This window comes from Pseudopodoces humilis, chromosome 3 (genome assembly GCF_049639895.1).
Source record: "Pseudopodoces humilis isolate 2021_Gansu_Grassland_sample_001 chromosome 3, ASM4963989v1, whole genome shotgun sequence".
NCBI classification, from domain to species: domain Eukaryota; kingdom Metazoa; phylum Chordata; class Aves; order Passeriformes; family Paridae; genus Pseudopodoces; species Pseudopodoces humilis.
Window position 1 is genome coordinate 86,022,275 of NC_142202.1, and position 22,532 is coordinate 86,044,806.

Genomic DNA, 22,532 nt, shown 5'->3' on the forward strand with positions numbered 1-22,532 from the left:
AAAATAAATTTCAAACTTATACCACATTTACATACAAATATTTGATAATATTAATATAAAGAATCATAGAAGATTAATCTTTCTCTACTTTAAGCATTTTCTACTATAGGACAAACTGATATACAATATCCGTGTGAACTTACATACCATACGCAACCCCTTTGCAGAAAAATTCAGTGAAATTTTCAGAAAGTTCTCTACACATACATTCGTAAAACAATTCTATTTAAATTGAACAATACTGCAGAAGGCAAACTTTAGCTTTTTTCCTAATGCTTAAATAAGAACAGTTGCACAAATTTAAACTAGGCAGTGTGAGAACAGGAATGTAGTGATGAGAATTGCAGTAATGTTAAACATTAAGAGAAATCCAGAGTTAGTATCCAGACTGAACATCTCGTTCAGTACCACGTAATTCTGTTTCTGAAGCCATGTCTGTTTGAAGGGTGTCTGGAGGGGCAAACTGTGTATAACATCTGAGTGTATCAGTGGTAATGATTCCCAACATTACAGAAGAAATAGATTTTCTGTTTTGTCCTCACTTTTTTTCATCACTGTGAAAGCACTTCTCATATATAGGTTTCCTTTGCCCTGAAGGCACATATCACCTGCCCAGTTTCTACAAATACAACCCTTTTCTTGAAGGAATCAGAATAACATTTCCTGAGGTGAAATTCAGTTGCAAGGCTGTGGAAGGACATTCAGCTCCCTGGCATATTATCACAAATTCATCAGTAAGATCAAGGGGAATTCAGCAAGTAGGTAAGTTCTATCGCCTTTCATTAAAAGTAGGAAAAATTGTAATTTCAGACACTATGTTGAGATAAAAAGTTTGTTAGCTAACTTCTGAGAAATTGTGCCTGACAGAAAATGTCAAACTTTATTCAGGGAAGATTTTAACCCACTGGACAACAGCTCAATAGATGAAAGGTTTTCATTTGGTCACATAAAAGTGGTCAAAAAGACCACATCCTACATCCTTCTTATCTTACTCTAAATATCACATCCATCTGCATTATATTAAAAAAAAATAACACTCAGGAACAGTCCAAATTAATGTTAAAGTGACAGACTTTAGTCTTGTTAGTTTAGAAACCTTGATTAATTATGACATTTTTGTCAAAACCAGAAAGTCTAGCACTTCTAAAAATAGTAAATTTATGACTATACCTGCACACAACTCTTTTAGTTTCATCTGTTCTCAACAAGTACTATACTTCTACAGCTGTTTTGATTCAGCTATATAATCCAAATAATTTTTTTTTCTCATTGGCAAAGTATTAGATTGTGAATCCAGGCACATCTCTAAGATTCCAAATTTTTATCATATGAGCAAAATTAAGGACAAAACAGTTTGTCAGATCAGATTCCAAACAATAACAAGTAATAACAACAATATAATTTCGTCTCCTGATACCACAACAGCTGATTAAAATGTTCAGATGCAACAAGAATTTTAAAAAGTATAAAACTCAGCTAAACAAAATTAATCCAAATTCTAAAAAGATTATTCTCTAGAAAAATAATTAATTGGAAAAGTCTTGACTCTGTGTAGAGTGGGATTTTTTGGGGCACATATAAGTTTAAGCCTATTGCTTAGTTTGGAATTTTGATTCTATGCTGTCAAAATGTTCTTAAGTTAGTTGTCTTTATTTGAAAATTAAAAAACATGTACTTAACAGCTCTTTAAAGGTACTGTGTTTAACCAAGAGGATGTATATTTCTTCTGGCAAGAGCTGACTGCATTCTAGCAGCAACACAGAACAATTCTTGTGTGATTTTGGAACTAAACATAAGCTAAACCAAAATGTTTCAATTTGGGTGGACTGAAAACAGCCTCTATCTGTTTGTGATTTAAATTTAGTTATGCCAAAAATCATCTTCCATGACAAATTTTATCTCATTAAGTAAAAATTTCTCAGCACCTTCTTGTTTTTATAGACTTTTATATCTGAAATGAGTAGTCCAATAATAAAGTCATGGAAGGAATAGGCACAACACTAAAACAATGCATTACAGAAGTGTCCAGTATTATCCAGATTATCTTTAGAAGAACATCTTAATTTAAAGTTTCTTACCCCTGATTTTTCTTTTTGATATTTTATTTACATCTTCTTTCTTTAACACTGTTTTCTAAATGTAAAAAAATCCTCTATAGCATCTGATGAATTATAGCCAGATGAGCTATGCCAAATTACACCAGATGGAGAGCTGGCCCGCAGAGGAGTTACTGTTTTCTATAACACAGTTTCAAATGCAAGATTCATTATTTGGGACAAAAATAATCAGATTATTGCCAGCTTCTCTGTAAAAAAACATTGCTAGCACAACAAGTTTGGATTACTGCAAAGCATCTTTCCCATCTCTCTGCCACTCTGTGAACCTAATCATGTTGAAGTGAACACCCACAGTGTTCACAACTCACAACTGCTGTGAAGTGTAAGGAGGCGTTAGGCCATGCTGGCCTTCATCCTAGAAACATATTTTGTGAGATTTTTATTGGGGTTTAAAGGCTTTTGATTTGTTCAGCTTTAAATTGAACAGATATTGAAAAAATATTATGGCCATTGACATGGTGCAAGTCCAGTACTGCTTAATATCTTCATCAGTGACACAGACAGTGGGGTTGAGCGCACCCTCAGCAAGTCTGCAGACAGCACCAAGCTGAGTGGTGTGGCTGACAAAGCTGAGGGACAGGATGTCATTGAGAGAGATCTAGAAAAACTGTAGAAACAGGCCCAAGTGAATGCTATTAGGTTCAACAAGGCCTGCATATGGCTTGGGGACAACCAATCCTGTGTTTCAATACAAGATGGGAGATAATGGGATTGAGAGCAGCCCTGCAAGGAACTTCAGGCTGCTTGTGAATGAGATGTTGGACCTGAGCCAGCACTGTGCAACTGCAGCCCAGAATATCAAACACATCTTGGCCTGCATCAAAAGCATCATGGGCAGCAGGGTGAGGGAGGAGATTCTGCCTCTCTACTCCTTTCTGGTGGGACCCCACCTGGAGTGTTGCATCCAGCTCTGGGATCCTCAGCATAGAAAGACATAAACCTGTTGAAGATGGTTGAGAGCACTGCAACAAAGACGATCATAAGGATGGAACATTACTCTTACGAAGACAGGATAGGAGACACTGAGTTGTTCAGCCTTGAAAAGAGGTCTCCATGGAGACCTTATTGCAGCCTTCCTACTACTCAGAGGGGGCCTCTAAGAAAGATGCAGACAAGCTTTTTGTCAGGCCCTGTTGCAATAAGATAAGGGAGAGAAAAAAGGGGGTAAGTAAACCTACCTTAGCAAATAACACCAGCCAAAGTATAGCATTTGAGAATACAAATGTTTGAAATGGCTTAGTGTATTCCTTCTCCTGCCATGTCTTGCTTTACCTGTAAGCTTCGCAGAAAATGGTAAGCTACAGCTAAATTTTGTGGCAAAAGGTGTTGAAGGCAATGGAGAAGGAGAAACTGAAGCTGAGATGATCTGCAGGCCTGGAAATCCCATATTCTTTCCCCTTAAGTTTTAGCTGTGTTAGCAATTATCCACTAAACTGAAATGAATCACTAGCTCTGCAGTAGTGGATCTTGAGGTGTCCCCACTCACAAAAGAACCAGACAATAAAAATTACCTGAGCTATGTTTTGTTGTCTTGTATGCTGCACTTCTCTACAATAGTATTGGTCTGAAATAAATATAGATAAACCAAAAAATGTGTAAAATGTAGTTCATTATTTTGCTTGAACTATCAGTAATACTATTTTGAAACTGAAAGTTCTATTCCAATACATACATATATATGAAGCTGATGAATCCCATTCTCCAAAATTTCCAGGACACTGAGATCACAGAGAAATATAATTTCTAACATTCCAGGGAGTATCTTGGACAGCATATAAAATATGTTAAAGTCTATCTAAAGAATATCTAAAGGCAATAGAAAAAATTGTCTGAAAGCTCTGCTTTAGTATTTGCAAGTTTAACAGGTTCCTATGAAGCCTATGGATAGATGCATGAAGTACAGTAGGTCATTCTGCATAATTTTTTATGTCGAAGGGGCAACTTTTTGATTAGGAAGCATTCCAGCTCTCACAATGCCCCCACCATTTTACTAATCATTTTGTCAAACATCTGTTTTAAATGCACTACTGTACAGACCATGTATTTTTCTATGGATGGACCAGGGATAATCATGAACTATGCAACTTTGAGTCAGGATATATAATAGAATGAGGACAAAGAATATTTGGGCTAATAATTAAAGGGACGTTTGAAAAAATAATGGAGCTGTGCCTAGGAAAAGCTTATTTCTAAATTGCTAATCTTGCACACTGCTACACAATAGTGACCCTGTAATCAGACAGAGAACAACCTAAATTAATAAGGTTATTGTAACTGTATGCAATATGCAATAAACAATAAGCAGGATTAAACCCAGAAGACTAATTATCTAGGAAGGTAACTCAAGATACATAGAGATTATCAGAATCAGCTGTGGTGAGCTGAAAAAGGAAATATCTTGGCAGTGCAGGCACTAAGAATTAGTAGCCTTTGCTCATACTCGGTATCTGGAAACAAAAGCTGTATCCTGAAGTGTGAGGCTATAAGGAAACAGCTCCTTTGTGAACTGAGAAATATGGAGCAGTGTTTTGGGGTGAGCATTGTTAAAAGTTTGTTTGTCCATGGCATATCTAAGAATTAGCTTTTTTCCAGTTTAAATTTGACAGCAAATCAATTACCTTGGTTTTTGCATTACCTGGATCTTGTTTTGTTTTGCTTTGGCTTTGCATGAAAATTTCATATCTTTTTTCTGGAGAGAATGAAGATACAATTCTGAAAATTAGGTGATTTAATTCTTTTTCCTCTTCTTAGTTAATACTAATTAGCAAGAAATCAGGCAGAACTCATTGTGAGAGATGGACTGTATTTTCATGTTTATTCTTCACATAGTTTCAAATGAATATTTAAATATATCTTTGAATGTTTGCAATGTTTGTTCATATCTTTTATAGTTCTCCTCTTTTACTTCTTGTTTTTGTACTTGAGAGTTATTTTGCAGTATTTCCCACCTCTGGCTACAATCTAAGCTACTCTGTTTTAGAAATACCTGCCATTTTTGTATGGAAACACTTCCATGTGTGAAGTTCTACCAATTCTGGAGTATTAAAATTCAGCTCTAACTAGGCATTTCTACTCTGAAATATTGGAAAATTTCATGTGAATTGCTTAACTTAAGCACAATAGAAAAACATTAGGTGTTGGGAAAAATTCTTGTTACCATCATGCATTATCTAGAGACAATCTTCTAAGTTGCTTTCCATTACAGAGGCTCCCTAAATGCTTGTAATGCTGATACACAAACTGATGGGATCACATGCACTTCCCACTGGCTATTTTTTCAACATTCAGTAACAGCATGAGAATTTGATTCTACATATTACTGCTCATTGAGATAAAGTCCAAGTGTTCTCTGTGTATGACAATTTAGTTTCACTTCAAAAATGTACTAAGCTTCCCGAGAAGCTGAAGATGGCTTACCACCCTCTTGGGATCAAATATTACAGAGACATGATGAATTTTTATATTGAAGAATGGTATATAGTTTTGTTTTGTTTTGTTTTTTTTTGCATTTCAGTCACAGCAGAGGAAAAATAATGTAGTCATGGGGCATATGCTTTCCCTCTTGCATCATACATTAATCAGATCCACAGGTAGAGTCTAAAGAAAGATGTGCCCTTTCAGCAACTAACTTGAATATGCCTGTCTCTTCTCCTTAGTGTATAACTACTGCTGAACTCCAACGATGTCCAGATGTCTCAGACAAAAGGAGTAGGAAAACTGTGATGCACGACACTGATGACCTTTACCATGTGTCAGAAGTAGAGAGTTACTTTTGTCTGATCTTTTTTCCTTTGATAGGTAACTGTTGCCCTTTCTTGCCAGAACAATGTAAAGGGAAGTCCATGAAGACATAACTGTGCATAGAACATTGTCTGGCCCATTGCCTAGAAGAGAATATTCTAAATGGCAAAACAATTGCAGTGTCAAGTAATATATGTTAACCCACCCTCTTAATTAGTGTCTGCTCCTTAATGTATTAATGATCTGGACTCCTTCCCTAGTTTGTCTTTGTACTCGTGCTACCTTCTCTTTTCTGAGTGAAAATGAGAGAATATAGACTTTCTGAAAAAAAAAAATTGAAACTCTCAGTAAAAAAGGTGCTCTTGTTCCGTATCTTGACTGTTCTGAAAATAAAAATAATAACCTACATGAAAAAATTCACAGGTGAATAGAATTACAATTCTCTGCTTTAATCGGAATGCCCCTATGAAATCCATGTTAATACTAATAAAAAAAAGATATAGTTTCAAATTCTTATCATTATACATTTCAAAAACATCCACAATTTTATTTATTGGCTGCTAACACTACCTGGACAGAGGGCAGTGTTATTGCAAACCCTTGATTCTCTTAAAGGGCCGCTGCAGTGTGTCCCGTAAGGTGATACACAAGTTCTGGTTCGCACCTGCGACCCTTGACCACAAGTAACTGAACACGTACTCCACTGGGCCCACTCTTCAACACCAGATTCACCTGTATTCAAGACAACAAACAAACATGAATATAGACATAAGTATTAATGACACAATGTTTTTGGTTTTTTTGGGTTTTTTTTGTTTTTTTGCTGAAGCTCATTATCATCTGCTCTTATAAATCAAAGAAAAAGTTACCACACCAAAATAAATATTTAAAGGTTTATGGAGTAAAGCAGCTGTGAAAATGTGCAATGAATAGAAAACAAAGACACCTACAATGCTGCAACCACATAACGCCTGTCAGAGGGGAACACTTTGATGTCTTAGCATCATTTACAGCTTTATGAGAACTAGTGCCCTTCAACACTTCAGAAACAACACTACCCTCAGGATTCTGTAAGTACATAGACAACTCTTTTTATATAATAGCAGAGGATTTATCTTTGATATTTATACTTATCCCTCTAGAATTAAGGCTCAGTAACAGTTTAAGGAACCCTACCAGTAAGGGAATTCCAATGAAAAAAAAACCCATACAAGCCAATCCCCAATGTCTTACATTTTCTTCAGGAGAGTCATATAGCATTTGAAAGAAGTTTCCTGGCAAAGAAAAACATTTTGTCTACTAAATTTTAACCTGAAATGTGGGATGGAAACTTTGATAATTGGCTGCACAGATCTGCTCCTTTCTTTGAGCAGCTAACAAGAGGTATGCTGAATTCCTGGGTGTGCCAGACCTCATTACTGCACATAATACATATTATTATGTTCAGAATTGTCAGATGTGATTTATTAATACTGTATATTAGAAAAGAGGATTTTTTTTTTTTTAAATGAGATATAGAGTATTATATTTTTATTTTTTAAAAGCAAGTAATGCTTAAAGTTTTCTTGCATGGATGCGCTGGGAAGAATGCTTGAATTAAACTCATGAACAGCTACACACAAAATTCTGGAATTCCTTTCCCAAATGAATTCCTGTTCAGAAAAATAGATCCCTTGAGTATTCTCAGAAAGCAAATGCAAAAATAATGTGAATATAATTGTGCATTGATGTTTAGCTTCTTCTGTTAAAAATCATCATGTAAAATGGCAGCTGAAACCCTTATTGCATGCTTGATTTTTAAATCTAAGTCTTTTTTGAAGCAAATGGGACTTTCTGTTTTAAAATCAGTGGCATGATGAAATCTGCAGACTTGAAGAGCTTGTTTGAAATTTCAGTTATCTCAGTATACTTCTAGTCTTCCAAAAGTTTTGATACTGATCACAATCAAGGGATTGTCTGCAAACCAGGAATATTCTGGTGCTATCTTCCAATAATGCAGTAAATTACATACTTCTCCTTCAGACTGTGCTTTGTATCAAGAATCTGTTAATCTCTCCAAGCTGTCTTTCTTTTGGTTTTTTGTTTCCCCCAGAGGTCAAGCACGAAACCTTTTCAAAATGATTGTTTCTGCTAAACTTCTAAGATTAGATTCTGAGGCTATTCAGTGCTTAAAAAAAAAAAAAAAAAAAAAAAAAAGAAGCTTCTTATTCAGTAAAAAGACAGAATGTTTTATAATTAGCATACAAATCCCTCTGTTTTTAATAAAATTATATGCAATTCTAAAAAATTCTATGGAAAAGCACAAAATTATGAACTTTCTGCACACAACAAAAATTCACCAGTGATTTCTGTAGTCCTTTTCTTTATTTGTTAGATGAAAAAAATGAAAAAAAAAATCACTGATTATTGTCTAAGTATTTTTTGTGACATGAATTTAGCACTTTGATTAGGCAGCTAGATGGTTAGGGTTCAGGTTAGATGATATAACATGCTCAAAATATTTAATATGTATTAAATATGTATTTGTATGTAGACAATTATATAATATGTACAATAAGCCCTATATGCATGGGAAAAAGACTTGTATTACTGTGGGTTTCTAGGCTAGTACTTTTTGTCTTTTCCTAAATGTTTGAAATTTGACTTTACCTTTGTTAAAATGGTTTAGATAAAAGGTCAATCAGCAGACAAGACTAAACTGTTTCTCAAGATGTTCCTCATTATGTAAAACAGTTATATATACTCAATGTAAATGATGTATTATTCAACACAGACATGTTTACAGTGCACAGCTAATAACATACAGAAATTAAAAATCAAAAATTTTAATTTTTTGATATCTTAAAGTGATTTGGAGTATGATGGAAAATAGAAGCAACATGATTATAAGACTGTTGTCAGACTGTTGTGTGACTGTTTTGAGTGAATTTTGAAATTAGTATAAACTATTAGAAGTTCTGAGAATATATGTACTGTTCATTCACAAAAGACAATCTCTTAATGTACATCATCATATATAAAGAAGGCTTAAACATTTGCTGGAGAAATATCCTCCATATTAAGATGCTGTACAATGAAAAAAGAGCAAAATGAAGACAAAATAAAGAACATACTTATCTCATCAGCTGCTTTGCTTCCTTTCATACAATGCGTTATGATTTTTTGGTAATTTTTAAATTTTCATAGTATTTTGTACTGCTTTCAGGGTAATTATTACTTATTTTAAAAGATTTAAAAGAAGGGAAATATCTTCACATATTTATCATTGTTATTTACCATTTTAATTTAAACACATAAAGACTTCCATATTTCCTAGAATAAATCTAGGTTAAATACATAATCTGCAAATATATCTTCCACTGTTTTTCTCTTGCCCATTTTTTTCTTTTCTAAAATGAAAACTTTGAAAGGGCTGCTTTTTGTTTACCTTCTTGTTTTCTATTATTTGAGAACCCTTAATTTTTTATATCAATCATATTAAATCGACAATCTTAAATTATCTCTTAGCAAGCTACCAAACTTCTATTCTCTGCTGATGCTTGACACGTAAGAGGAAACATAACTTACTGTATGGAAGGCCTCATTGATCTGTGTAAAACTTACCTGTATTATACTCTCTAAATCCCATAACACCTAAGGGAAGGATCAGTCCAAACACATAAAATGACAAATATAGAACAAGAAATTATTCACACAATATTTTTTAATAAATGTTTTTACTGCCTCATAACACTCTCCAAAAAGAGAAAAATGTGTATTTTAATAACACATTTTAAAACTCTTCCATTCCCAGCAAAATTTGGTGGATTAAGTCCACAATTCTAACAGTATTAAATGCTTTTCATAGATCTTTTCCAGGACATTTCTCTATTCCTATCTCTCTGAATTTTAAAAACATACAAACATTTTGTTGCACTTTTGTATCTGTTCTATTATTACACAAAATAAAATACCAAGGCTTAAAATATAAAACCCCATAAACTCAATAACCAATTACTATTAATTTTAGTGGGTAAATTAATGAGATAGATATGTTAGGAAAAAAACCTTATGAATCAGTTTAGGAAGAGATCACAATAATTTTATTGCAAGAAAAATGAATGCATTACAGGTGAAGAAAATATGCAATGATAACTACAAAGGAAAAACAAAATGAAGAGATGAAAATTAGTATGTCCAGAAAGAGCACAGGTATTACTTAAAATGTGTTAACCTGCAGCATGGAAAATATAGATTTCTCCAAACTTTGGCATCTAAATTTATATGCTCATACATCTCACATGCTTTCAGAACAGGACCTTAAAAACCAATCCTGTGTAATTTTGAACGTTCATCCCCCACTCCACACACACAATGTATTGGAAGGTGATGGTATAAGTGCTGCATTTGTAATGCAGCTCCCCAACACCCACAATAGATGCACTGCAATGCATGACTAAAAATTATCAAATACAAGATTTGCATGACATTATTAAAGTTTTAGGGATTTAAATGGGGAAAAAACCCCCGATAATTTTACTAATTTTTTTGGAGTAATTGTATGAATTCAAGAAGCAGCATAAAAGCAAAGGTGTTATTCTATGTAGTAAGCAACTAATATTCTATGTCTGAGCTAGGTAAGTGAGAAGTTCTACTTGCCTAAACAAAACCTGCATGGAGACCTAGAGAATTCTAGGCTCCCTTCTTCCACTACATTTGCTTACAGCAGTATCTGGGAGTTAGCCATAAAAGCAATCCTACAGATTAATATGCGGGAAACAGACTTTTTCCCATTCTAAATTTGTTACCGAACAGATCTACACTGATTGACTATACATGTACTTAGATAGCTTAATATATTGATTTCTGCAAATCTGTTAAGTAAAGCACCCTACCACTAAGGAACTCAACATGCAACATAACTAGAAGCAATTATAACTCTTTTACTGAAGTGCATAAAAACTGGAAGCATTATGTATGACTAATGCAGGCATATATTCTAGGTTAGTTACTATGGAATACAGAGGAAGTTGTTTCAAATCCATACAAAAATTATGGGGCACAAGATTGTCAACTCACTAACTTATTGGAATGGAGAGTGTAGGGTACCAATAAAGAGTTAGCTTTTACCAACAGATATATGGATCATTACTGAAGTCAAAATGGGAGGTAGTTTTGCTGTATGAGAGCTTGATTGCCCTCACCACTAAATTTTATCATTGGCCTCAGACTGTTGTGGTAACCGTTGGTAAACAAGCTAATCAGGATATTTTTTTTTTAAGTACTTCAGTTCCAAGTTTCCAATATCATCTCGGTATCTTCAGATAAAGAAGATGAAGTTGCTCAAACAAAATTAGAAAATATGTTTTAGATTAAAAACTGTTAGATAATTTGCACATTCAATTAAAAACTACTTACGGCCAATTTCATTTAGCAATTATGAATCTGGAAACTAGAGAACAGAGCATTGTGCTGGGCCAAAGATAGCAAATGCTGAACGCATGCACATTAAAGTCACCCCAGTAATTAATTAATTTGATAAATGCCTAAAGCTGGGATTAGGCAGTCTATTTATAAAGAAATTCTGAAGCATGTTCTTAGCATCTTTGAAAAAAGTTAACATGTCACAGTGAGATGCCCTGTGTTTTGTACATGTGAGACTGCTTTTACTACTGAAGAAATTCATGCTTACACTAAATGATTCAGTATTCACATTCACAGTGCATGTTTTTACATGATCTACCTAATTCTTAGCTACTTTATTTATGGACTTTAACTGGTGAAAAAAAAAAAAAATGGTTCAAAAAAAGTATCAGCTTAGAAAACTGACAAATATGCAGCAAAAGATTATGGAAACATGCAGTGGTCTTGCTAAAATTAACAACAGTAAATAGAAAAAATGTAACTCATGTATTACCAGTTTGTGCCATAAATTTAGCAGCATCAGCTTGTTCCTGAGGGACCCTTTTCTCATGAACAGATCGAGGTCGCTGACTTTTAATTGTATGATCTCCCATCATTCCAAATTCTAAAGACAGAATAAAGGTTTATGAAAGCTTGTGTGTAGACATTTCTCAAAAGTCACATACTGTCTCATGCAATATGTTCCTAAACATACCTGGAAGTTGCTGGCAAGAGTCAGGCAAGTGATCATGGCAGTCAACATCAACTTAACTTTGCTACACTCAGCTTTCAATAAATACTTAACTTTATGTCTGCAGATTTTCCAATATGATTTTATTTTATGAACCAACATTCAATGTAGTGACACATACTATAAATCAGCTTCGTGACACAGGACAAAAACAATTATTCAAATGCAGACATTCTATTCTTTTATTTTAAATTAGTGCAAACCACACCAGAAAATGACTGTGACAGTGCTAGACATTGCTGTTCTGTGGCAGAGCCTGCTGCTCCTCCAGAGGACTTCTATTTCTGCACTCATCTTTCAGGCTGATGAAGCCTTCAACAGAGATAACAAGTCATCTTTGGGAATGGTGGCAGTGGAAAATGATAATAATTTAGCCAATGAACTGTTTAATTTTTAGGTGAATACAGCAGAACAAGTGCTTGTGATCTGTTTCTTTCCTGAAACCTCTCAGTTAAAAAGACTATAGATTGTATCTTATTCTCCACATTGATTTTAATAGGGAAAACCTATGAAAAATCAGTGACATCAAGGCCCAAAGTATAGGAGACAAGAGTGCTTTAGTTGTTTATCCTGTTATCACTGCTGTCATTTTCCCTCTCTTGTCCTGTGCAAACTTCCTAGACTTCTACCTTAGGTACACTTTTCCTTTCTGTAATGAGCTGCTGAAAGACCTTTGCACTTAGAGGGGGACTGCTGTGTCTTCAGCACAGTTCCCTATGATCCTCCCAGGCACACACAGCTGTCTGCAGCTCAGTGCTAAATATGCTGTAAAAAAAGAAAAAACTGGGACACTAATTCTGGAAGCGTGTGCTGGGAAATGTGGGTTAACATTGAAATGACTTCAACTACAATCACATAAAGTTTCTGATGAGGCAGAAGGTGTCTGAAACACTAGGAATACAAACATTAAAAAATACCTTTCTGCTGGAAGGTTACCTTGCGAATGCAAAATTTTCCTCAATTTGTAAAGTCATGAAGATAATACAACTTACCTTTCTGCCTCAAAAACCGTAAAACATTATGAGATGTAAATATCACTAATAAATAGTATTTGCAACCACATTGTCTTGATAAATCATTAAAAACATTAAAATTTCTATTTAAAGAAACAATAAAAGGCAAACTTATTTTTAAGGGGTCAATAAGAAGACAGAGATTTTTTCCTTTCTAGTAAACTATTAATGTATTTTTCCAAATTAGCGTTTCTTTTTGTAAATATTCATTAATGGCACCACTTAAAATATAAATTTAATTATTCATTTGAGAACAGCAATGCAGTTCACATTCTAAAGAGAATATTTGAAAATATAATTAATAAAATATATCTTGAGGATTAAACATTCAACATTTTTATCACATCCCAGAAATAAATATAAAAGATAATTAAATTATATATATATATATATACCCATGCAAATATATAATATATATATGTATGTGTATATATATATATTTATATATATGTGTGTTAAAAATTTTATGAATAAATTTTACGAAATACACCTCTTCTACAGCTCCTCTGATTTAAGATGGCTTTTTATTCTGTGGAAAATCTCTTATTACAATCAATATTCTAATGCAAATTATGATTAGAATATTTTTACAGTTTTCACAAGGTGCAGTACAGATGACACATTTCAACTGTAATTAATAACATGATAATGGCAGGAGACTTTACACAGTTTTTCCCCCAAAGAGGCTGTCACAGCAAGACATGTTTACTCTGAGTTTGCTGCCTGCATGATCTCTGCTTGTCAGGCAATTTAGAGGGTATGACACCATTCTTACAGAAGACTTAGTTGTACTTTTTAAGTTACAGAGTGCAATAACGGGAGACCTTTGCTAGAGGAAGGCTTTCCAGAGGCATACAGGGAGGTGCTGAGTATTCTGGTCCCAGTCCTGCAGCATCTCATGCTGGGTGCGGGCACATGCAGTGTCCTGCAGGACAGAGACTGCAGGTGAAGAGGTAAAGGGATGTCTGGGAGATCAGTTCTCTGCATTGTGGAGATCTCTGTGTGCAGATCTCCAGTCATAACGATGGAGTTACAAATACCACACTGAACATGATTATAATGCCTCATTTTTTTCATTTTTCCACTTAAGCAACAACACATTTTCAATTCACTTCAACTATTGCTGATGGTCTTTGAGATGCACTTTTCAGCTAATCTCCCTTTGATATATTAAGCATTTATACAGCAAATATAAAGACAAATTTTTCTTACCCAGAAAAAAATATTTTTATAAGTGTTTTCAAAAAATGGAACCAGACTTATGCAATGCTCTTATTTTCATATTCAGCTGAAGTATTTAACCAAGTGCCACATGAGAACAAAAGCAGTACCAGGAAATGCAATGTACTGGCATGGATGAGGCCTCATTAAAATTCAGGCCTCATGAGAAAAGAAAAAAAAAAAAAAAGGGTCAAGTACATTTTTGTAATGAGATCAGAAATGTCCACTTTCTGTGTATAAGTACAAACAATGGTCTCAAAATTGTTTAATCTAAGACGCTTACAAGTAATATATTTTGATAAAGCATTTTTAATATAATTTACTTAAGTTTACAATAAATACCAAATAGAAGGAAACTATCCTTCATTTTCAGGTCCTAGGTATTAAACACAGAAGGTAAACCCATTATGCATTTTCTTTCAATATTTCACAGAGAAGCAGTAACTAAATGCTTTCTGGGATGGGAAAGCATTTTAACCCAAATCAGCCCAGAGTATGACTAAATGGCACAGTAATTTCAAGGATCTGTTTGTGTGGGAAAGGTGGTAAGAACCATCCTAATGTAGGCAGTATCTGGCATAGAGGTGTCCTGCAAGGTCAAGTCAGTATGATTCAAGACCTGATATCTGGATATAATATTGGATATTTGAACTGACATTCTGAGTAAATTAATTTTTATCATTCTCCCTCTTTTTACCTAGTTCTTGCTGCTGAAAATAAGTTTTCTAACCCAGAAGAAGGTATTTTTGTAGACATTGGTTTCTGAAGAGAATTTTTTTGGTGTTGGTCTGTCCTAAATTTTATTTGGGTGAAACAGGACAGTTCTTCTCTGTTTTTACCTCAAACATTGATATCAATCAATTTATTTCATTAAATACAGGGGGAAAGCAAATCCCTTCATTGAAAAATAGGCGTATGGTCTAATTTGGAAATTGACAGAGTGACTTGACTCTAAGGCCTGGAAACATGCAAGGGTTTTTAAGCCTTTTTATTACATTTTTAATGCTATAATCTACACAACATGAAGATAAAACCCATAAATACCTCAAAATGTAAATAAAAATAACATTATGGGGAACCTTGAATCATTTTAACTAGACTCATTTTAACCAGACCAAAACTTATAACAAATCATAAGACATTCCAAACATTTGTGGTAGAAAAACCTGAGGTGCAGTTATCTGATAAAAGAATTTATTCTACTGTCAGTCGTCCTTTGGTGGCTATGGACGTACAAGGGATCACTGCCATAGGATGCCTATTTTATTGCTCCTCATAATGGATGAGTTGAAAGTATTTTAGTGATGCATATATTTTAATTTGGATGTGACGCATCATTTGGTCAAGCATTGGAACAGACTGCCCAGGGAGGTGGTGGAGTCACCATCTCTGGAAATGTTCAAAAATGATTGTACATGGCACTTAGTGCTATGGTTCAGTTGGCACGGTAGTGTTTGGTCAAAGGTTGATGATCTTGGAGGGCTTTTCCAACCTAAATGATTCCATGATTTCATTTTACATGTAAACTGAGGCATGCAATATATTTACATGCCTTCTAGGACAGAAGAAAAAAATATTGCAATTCCAAAATTTACAGTTTGGTTTTATTTACAGCTCTTATCACTAGTCCCATTGCCTTTAGCTTTATTTTTATGTTAGGTTTTGTTATGTTACGGGAATTTTTATTCCTATTGAGTAACCTTTTTAGTTTTTAAAGGAGAAGCTAAAATCTTGCGGCCAGTGTAGGTGTACATTTTTAGGAGAGAAGAGAGGTGCCATGTGCTCTCTGTAGGAATAAAGAAGAAAAAAAATCTGTTAACAGTGTAAAAAAATGCAAACTAGGACAATTGAGAAATACAAAAGAAAAATACCGGCTTTGCAAGGTTCTACTCATCAAAGCTAATCTTTGCTTTTTGACAAGTGGATATTCTTTAAAATTAAGGTAAATATCAAACAGATTTTATGCCTTGGCTGTTATATCTTATTTGCAACATATGTATTTGTTACATATATATCCTAGTCATCAGATGACATTATAAACCATGTTGGTTTGGCTTTTATGGCTATTTTTTATCACATTTCATGGGAACTTCACAGTGCAACTGTATTATGGTGTACCGTCTACTATGAATTGTGCTATTTATGGTGCAGAACACACTGGCATTAATATAAAAAGCCTTTTTCATCATAGAAGTTGGTGATGACATCATGAATGAACTAAAAAAAAAAAAAAAAAGTGATTCTTAGACCTCTAAGGTTACCCCCTTAGGACATGTACAATGTCAAGGAGCTTCTGAGAGTTGCTGAGTGTCATCAGCTTGTACAGAACCACCTAGAAAGTAACAGCAGTTTCCTGAAAGCTTTTCAGAACCTTAAAAGCACGAAGAGGCAGTCAACTCCCCAAAGTGACTGTCATCTTCTTTCACCCACAGTGCTTCAGCAGTGTGATTCATACTATCCTACCCACTCCTGAACTGTAACTAGCCAAATGAGTGTTTTCATTTACTCTTGACTACAGAATGAACAGAATGAACAGAATAGGTCTTGCAGCCAGAATGTGCAGTAATGCAAACTGTCTCACATGCAGTAGCATGGCATCCTCTCTGTGCTAACATATAAAATGTAAATAAAATAAAACATAAAATGTTTTTCCCAGAAATTATGCAAAATGCCGATGTAAGGTGAAGGGGGAGGAGGAGAGGGGGAAAGGAAGAAAGAAGACTACAGAAATATATAAATAATCAATTTGTTTAAATCAAACTTTGGGCTGCAATATTAACTAATTACAGTAGATCTGATCAATTTCTGATTTCCAGTAGCTTGAAAAAGCTTTCTGCACTTTTGTTTTTAGCCCATTCTAGATGTTCTCCCACAAAGATCTACAGCAGTAGCAGTACTTGGGGCTTCTCATCACGCTGGCAACTGGTCAGTACAATTTATTTTGGTCACTAGATGGCAGAATGCGTGTTGACTTAGAAGCGCAATTTTGCATTGACTTGAGAAGCTGTGACTTTCTGTTTCATTTTCACTATAAAATTATCCCTCCTATATATACATAATACATGTCACTACATTCACAGGACTGAGGGGATTTTGTTTTATTCTTATTTTTAGTTCTTTTTTTTGTAGGACTGAAGATTATTAAAACCCGAACAAAATGAATAAAACACAAGCTGCAGTTTTTCTTGTTGCTGGGTGGTTTTTTTTTTGGTATTTTGTTTTGTGGTCTTGTTTTTCCCTTACAGCAAGCCCTACGACAGAAGAAAATCTGAGGAGCATTCTCTTCCCTATCTCCAGCACTGCTTCACTGTAGCAGGGTACACAGGCCCCACAAGGAAGCACTTGTTCTCTAATGCTGCATTGGCAGGACACAGAGCTTCAGGACATTAGTGAATACCATCACTCTGCAGGACAGATTTAAGCTATAGCTTTCTATGGGAACCCCTTAAAATGATATTTCCTCATGAGGCAGGCAAGTTGCCAAAAGGGTAACGTAACTATTAGCTGAATTAGATTTCCATGGGAACCTCTTCTTAGTGAATGTGGAAAACGTTCTTAAAACAGCCTTTGCTTACTTCCTACGTAGATCCTGGTCCCATAAAAAGCTGCCTTTTGGCTCTCCAGAACAGTATAGAAGAGCTTTGATCAGTTTTAAACTGAATGGAATAATTTCTTTCACTTGAGTGAATTAAGATCTGAACTGAGCTGTATTCGTGAACATAGTGAGAAAAATATGCTATTACTCATGAAAATATGGAAAGGATTTCATCATAGTGGAAATATGAAAGGCAGAAGCATTTGTACTAACACAGTATATTTTTTAAATTGTACTAAATTATTGCATTTTATCAAGTAAAAGACAGGTAAGCATTTGTAGGAAATCTGATACAAGATTTCTCTTGCACACAAGAGATATCCTAATACATATACGTATGAACTCTTTTATCTCTCAAAAAATTAGGGAAATCAATTATGTATTCTAAACAGTCAACATATTGTACAAAGGTAATTAGTTTATATTCATCTCTGGGGAGACCCATTTACTCCTAGGATATAACTTTGGATTAATACTGCTTCTGGTATTTTTAATGACAGAAAAAATGAAATATTGCTGAATTAAAATATAAATGATAGTACAAATCCCAAGGAGCTAGACTTTCTCATGGCAATGCAATCTGCTGTCTCTGCATCTCTGCAGTGACTCCCTTGGCCAGCCATTATCTTTAGTGGGATCTAAACCTGTTTATTTATGATTACAGATTTGATCGGTAAAGAATATCATAAAGATGTAATATTTCTTCACTTTCAATGTGCATAGAATTGTGAAACCGTGCAAATTCTATTACTTGCCTCCTGGCCACAACTGCTCATCAACATACACCTAGGCAGGAGAAACTGAGCATCTAGTGAATCTAGTGAAGTGACTCATGCCTGTTCAAAATGAGTGTAAAATGTCACCATAGCAGGTAGCATGTTTTCACATGTGCTTTGCAAAATTATAACTAAGTGAAGAGGAGAAGCAGGGGTGGATGGAAGCCCAAACTGCAGCTTTACCCCTTTTTATATCTACCGAATCTGACATTTGTAATTATCATGGCCAGGTAGGCAGAAGATGCTGTGTAGTTCAAATTTTTCCCATTCAAATATTTCCCTAGCAATCCATCCCAAAATGTTTGTGTTCAAATAAAGTTACCATTACTGACAAAAAGAAAACAACCCACCAAACTTTACATTTTCAAGTTTAACATTTAAATCCTGTAAATTCAGCAGTATGTTATTCTCCCATATTCCATACTGTTCTCTCAAAAGATTAATGGGCGTAATAACACATTCAAGAATGAAAGCACAGGGGCTTACTTTTATATATTTTTGCTTTTTTAAATTAAAGACTTGGAATGCATTCTCTTGTAGTATTCTCATCATTTTAATGTTTCTACTATAATAACTTATTCATGTATATCCTTTAAAAATTTAAACCATGGTATAATAATAATTCTTCAGTATCTTCTTTTCTTCTTTATATTTCATACTATTTTACTTCTGCATTAAGTATTTTGATTTTGTCATATATTTAATTAATTGAATTACTGATATGGTTAGCCTGTGCAGAAATTATTTGAGAATGGCATCATTTTTGTATAAACACTCTTTTCTGTAGCTAACCGTGTAGTTATTGCACACAGGCTAGTATGTGCCTCTTTATTGTTTTGTACAATTAAAAGTCAAGAAATGATAACTGAGAATAAACTGTTATTTCCTAATCTATTCTTGAATTCAGTAATTCTTATTTTCTGTTCTAGAAAGACTGAAAAATAAGTAAACTGTAGAAAGCAAGGACATCTAGACTATTTAATTGCCCTGCAACTATTTACCACAGACATTTCTGCAGATGGTTGCTTAATCTTTTCTAAATGCTAGAAGCACTCATTAAAATATGAGATGAATTACCTATGAATTTTTGACATGGAAGTTTACACTCTGTGAAAGATTCTAAAGCTGTATGAAGAGAAGGAACAAGAATCAGTATTTTAAATAACAGGTACTGCAAACTGTAATCACTAAGAACAGTTATATGGAGTGTGAATGTTTTTTTAGAATGGTAAAGCTTCTAGGTGAAGCTAAATGATATTGCATGCCCTTTTAAGAGCATTTCCTTGTCCTTGTTTAAGACTCCTAAATTGTTTTTATGGGAAAATAATAAAAAATGGAAGAAGTGTTGCTGGATGCGAATTTTGCACATTACCTTTTTATTGTTTGTGATACCACAAAGCTGGCTGTTTTGTATACAGACATCATGGATGGCTGATAAATTTTATGTAGAGAAGAGAAAAATGAAAGTAAAGGACAAGAGCCATGGCTGTTGTAAAATGGTGTCATTCCACCCAGGCAGACTAAAGTTTCTAAGTTGAGAAGGTACACTAGGAAGGTGTTTACCAAAACTAGACACCTACTCTGAGTTAAAAGGTTAATATAAGCAGTTCACAAGGGTATGTGTCCTTCCTGTCACTTTCAGGTTAATGATCACACACATGCAATTTAAAACATATTATTCCACCCAGTTCATCATGGGAGATGGCACACTGCCCTGACAGGAAGGCTGTTGCAGTGATTTCCAAAATGGACCTGGAACCTCTAAAAAAAGGTATCTTATGGTGCCATAACTCCTCTCTGAACTCCTACGGGACACCTGTGGTCTTAAATATGAGTCATAAATAACTCTTCTCTAGTCAACAGATATGTTGGGAAAGGACAACACAAGTAAGAGGAAATCCAGAGGTTCAAAATTTAAACCCCAGATTACATTTTCCCAATTATAGAAACATAGAATTATTAAGATCATGAAAGACCTCTAAGATCACCAAATCCAACCATCATCCCAGCACCACTATGATGTTCACCTCTAAACCATGTCCTTGAGTGCCCATATCCACACATTTTTGGAACACTTCCAGGGATGGTGACTCCATCACTTCCCTAGAGAGCCTATTCCAATGCTAAATAAATAAAACTGAATCATAAAATAAATCTAAATCCTTTCTTCAGAAATACATGGATGGGATTTTAAGTAGGAAAGCACACAAGAAGAGATCTAACCAACAACTATCAATGAAAATTTCCTGGACCTAGATCTCTCAGGATTTTTTGGAAATATATAAGATGTTTTCACTGGCTTTAGTAAAAGCACTTTTCTATGTCTCTGAAATTCTGATTTCAGAGTCGGACCCAGCAATTCACTTAATGTTTTTAAGGAGTCAGATATCTCACTGAGGCTAATGTTCTCCACTCTTATTGCGTAATCCACACTTGGAAAAAGTATCTCAGTGCATCTGCTAACATGTCCTTCCTAGCTCTATGGGCCAGTGCCAGAGAACACCATGGCTTATTTTATAGGTGTTTCCCATGCAAGGCTTCTATAAAAGCAAACTAACTGTTCAGCTGCAGATCTGAGATAAATAAAGCACAGTTTGCCAAACACCTCTTACAGAAGTTCACCCTGAAACCTGCATTAAAGAACAACTGAGGTGCAGGATTTCTTACCTACTTAACACCAGACCAAATACCCAATGTCAAAATACATTTAAAAAAACCCAAACAACAACAACAACAAAAAAACCCAGAAAAGTTTACATAGGAGCAGATGTATTCCATAGGCATAATCCATCTGCTCATGGTGTACTACTCGCAACACAGGAATAGCACGTTACTGGATTGAGCAGATGAATCAATTAGAATTAGTGAGACTATGATAATGATGCTTTACAGGTCTACCAAGCACATAGATTACTCTGAGCTCCATCAATATAATGCTGGTTTTTGCAACATACATTTTTTTAAAAAACACTTTTTAAAATGTTTTTTTCAGCTGTGTCAGAGATTTCTACTCTGTCATAGCAAAGTGCCTTCTGGGCCACTTCACTGATTAAATTAGAAAGCAATAGAAAACATGAATTAGTTGACACAACATTGATACTCAGGAAAGATACAAGGGAAAATCATGGGGATGACACTACTGAAGTGGTACATCCTCAGAGGTGGAAGAGCATGCTTGTCCTTCATCAATGAGCATCAAACTAATTATTTTTGGTATTCATTTAGTATTCTTATTATTCCTACATTCTGTCACAATATTACACACTTGAATCACTTAAAATTCTCATGGATGTCCTACAAATATTACTGCAAAAATCTGTACCTTTTGACTTCCACAATGACTGATTGAAGTGTACTTTATAGTTTCTCCTACACATCACAATAATTTTTATCTTTTAGAAGTGTCTATTCCATGATAGCTACAGAGGATACATCTTACATAATAAATTTCAGCTTGTCAGCATAACATGCAATGTGGCTACCACTTAAAAGCTGTCTTAGCTCCCCATGGTCCACCATTTGGGGAAATTATGCCAATAGTCAAGCTATATGAATACCTGGAGACTGCAAGCAGGGATTTTTGCAGTGAAGGTGTTTAGTTTTGGACTTAGAACTACAGAGTTTGCTATGCTCATTACTCTGGAGCTCTGACTGTAACATAAAAAAGCCTAATATATTTTGTAGAAGTCTGCAGCTTGTTATGTTTTACTTACAGCAAACAGACTTTCCCTTAACAGCTAGAGTCCTGTAACTGAGATGTGTATCATGGCTGTCTAAGAGATGCTTATGACTTGACTCTCATCCTGCTGCTCCTAACTAGAAACCTTTATTTTTAATCATCTACAGTGTTACTTACACGTCTGCCCACAGATAGCGTATAAATTTCTCTAAATGCCTCTACTCCGCTGCCTAGAAAGGGCTGGAAAAAAATAGGTT

The 22,532-nt window shown here is 34.6% G+C and overlaps 1 protein-coding gene across 7 annotated transcripts in view; it reads right to left on the reverse strand.

The window, feature by feature from the left end:
* Window positions 1–22,532, reverse strand: part of ADGRB3 (adhesion G protein-coupled receptor B3) — a 443,295-nt gene that overhangs the window by 254,339 nt on the left and 166,424 nt on the right. For 6 of the 7 annotated variants that reach the window (XM_088053236.1, XM_088053238.1, XM_088053235.1 and 3 more), the window contains exons 3-4: window positions 11,755–11,865; window positions 6,429–6,590 (exon numbers count right to left, since the gene is read on the reverse strand). In XM_088053236.1, the coding sequence (XP_087909362.1) occupies window positions 6,429–6,590; window positions 11,755–11,865 (273 nt within the window). The remainder of the gene's footprint in view (window positions 1–6,428; window positions 6,591–11,754; window positions 11,866–22,532) is intronic. The other variant, XM_088053237.1, reaches the window with a different exon arrangement.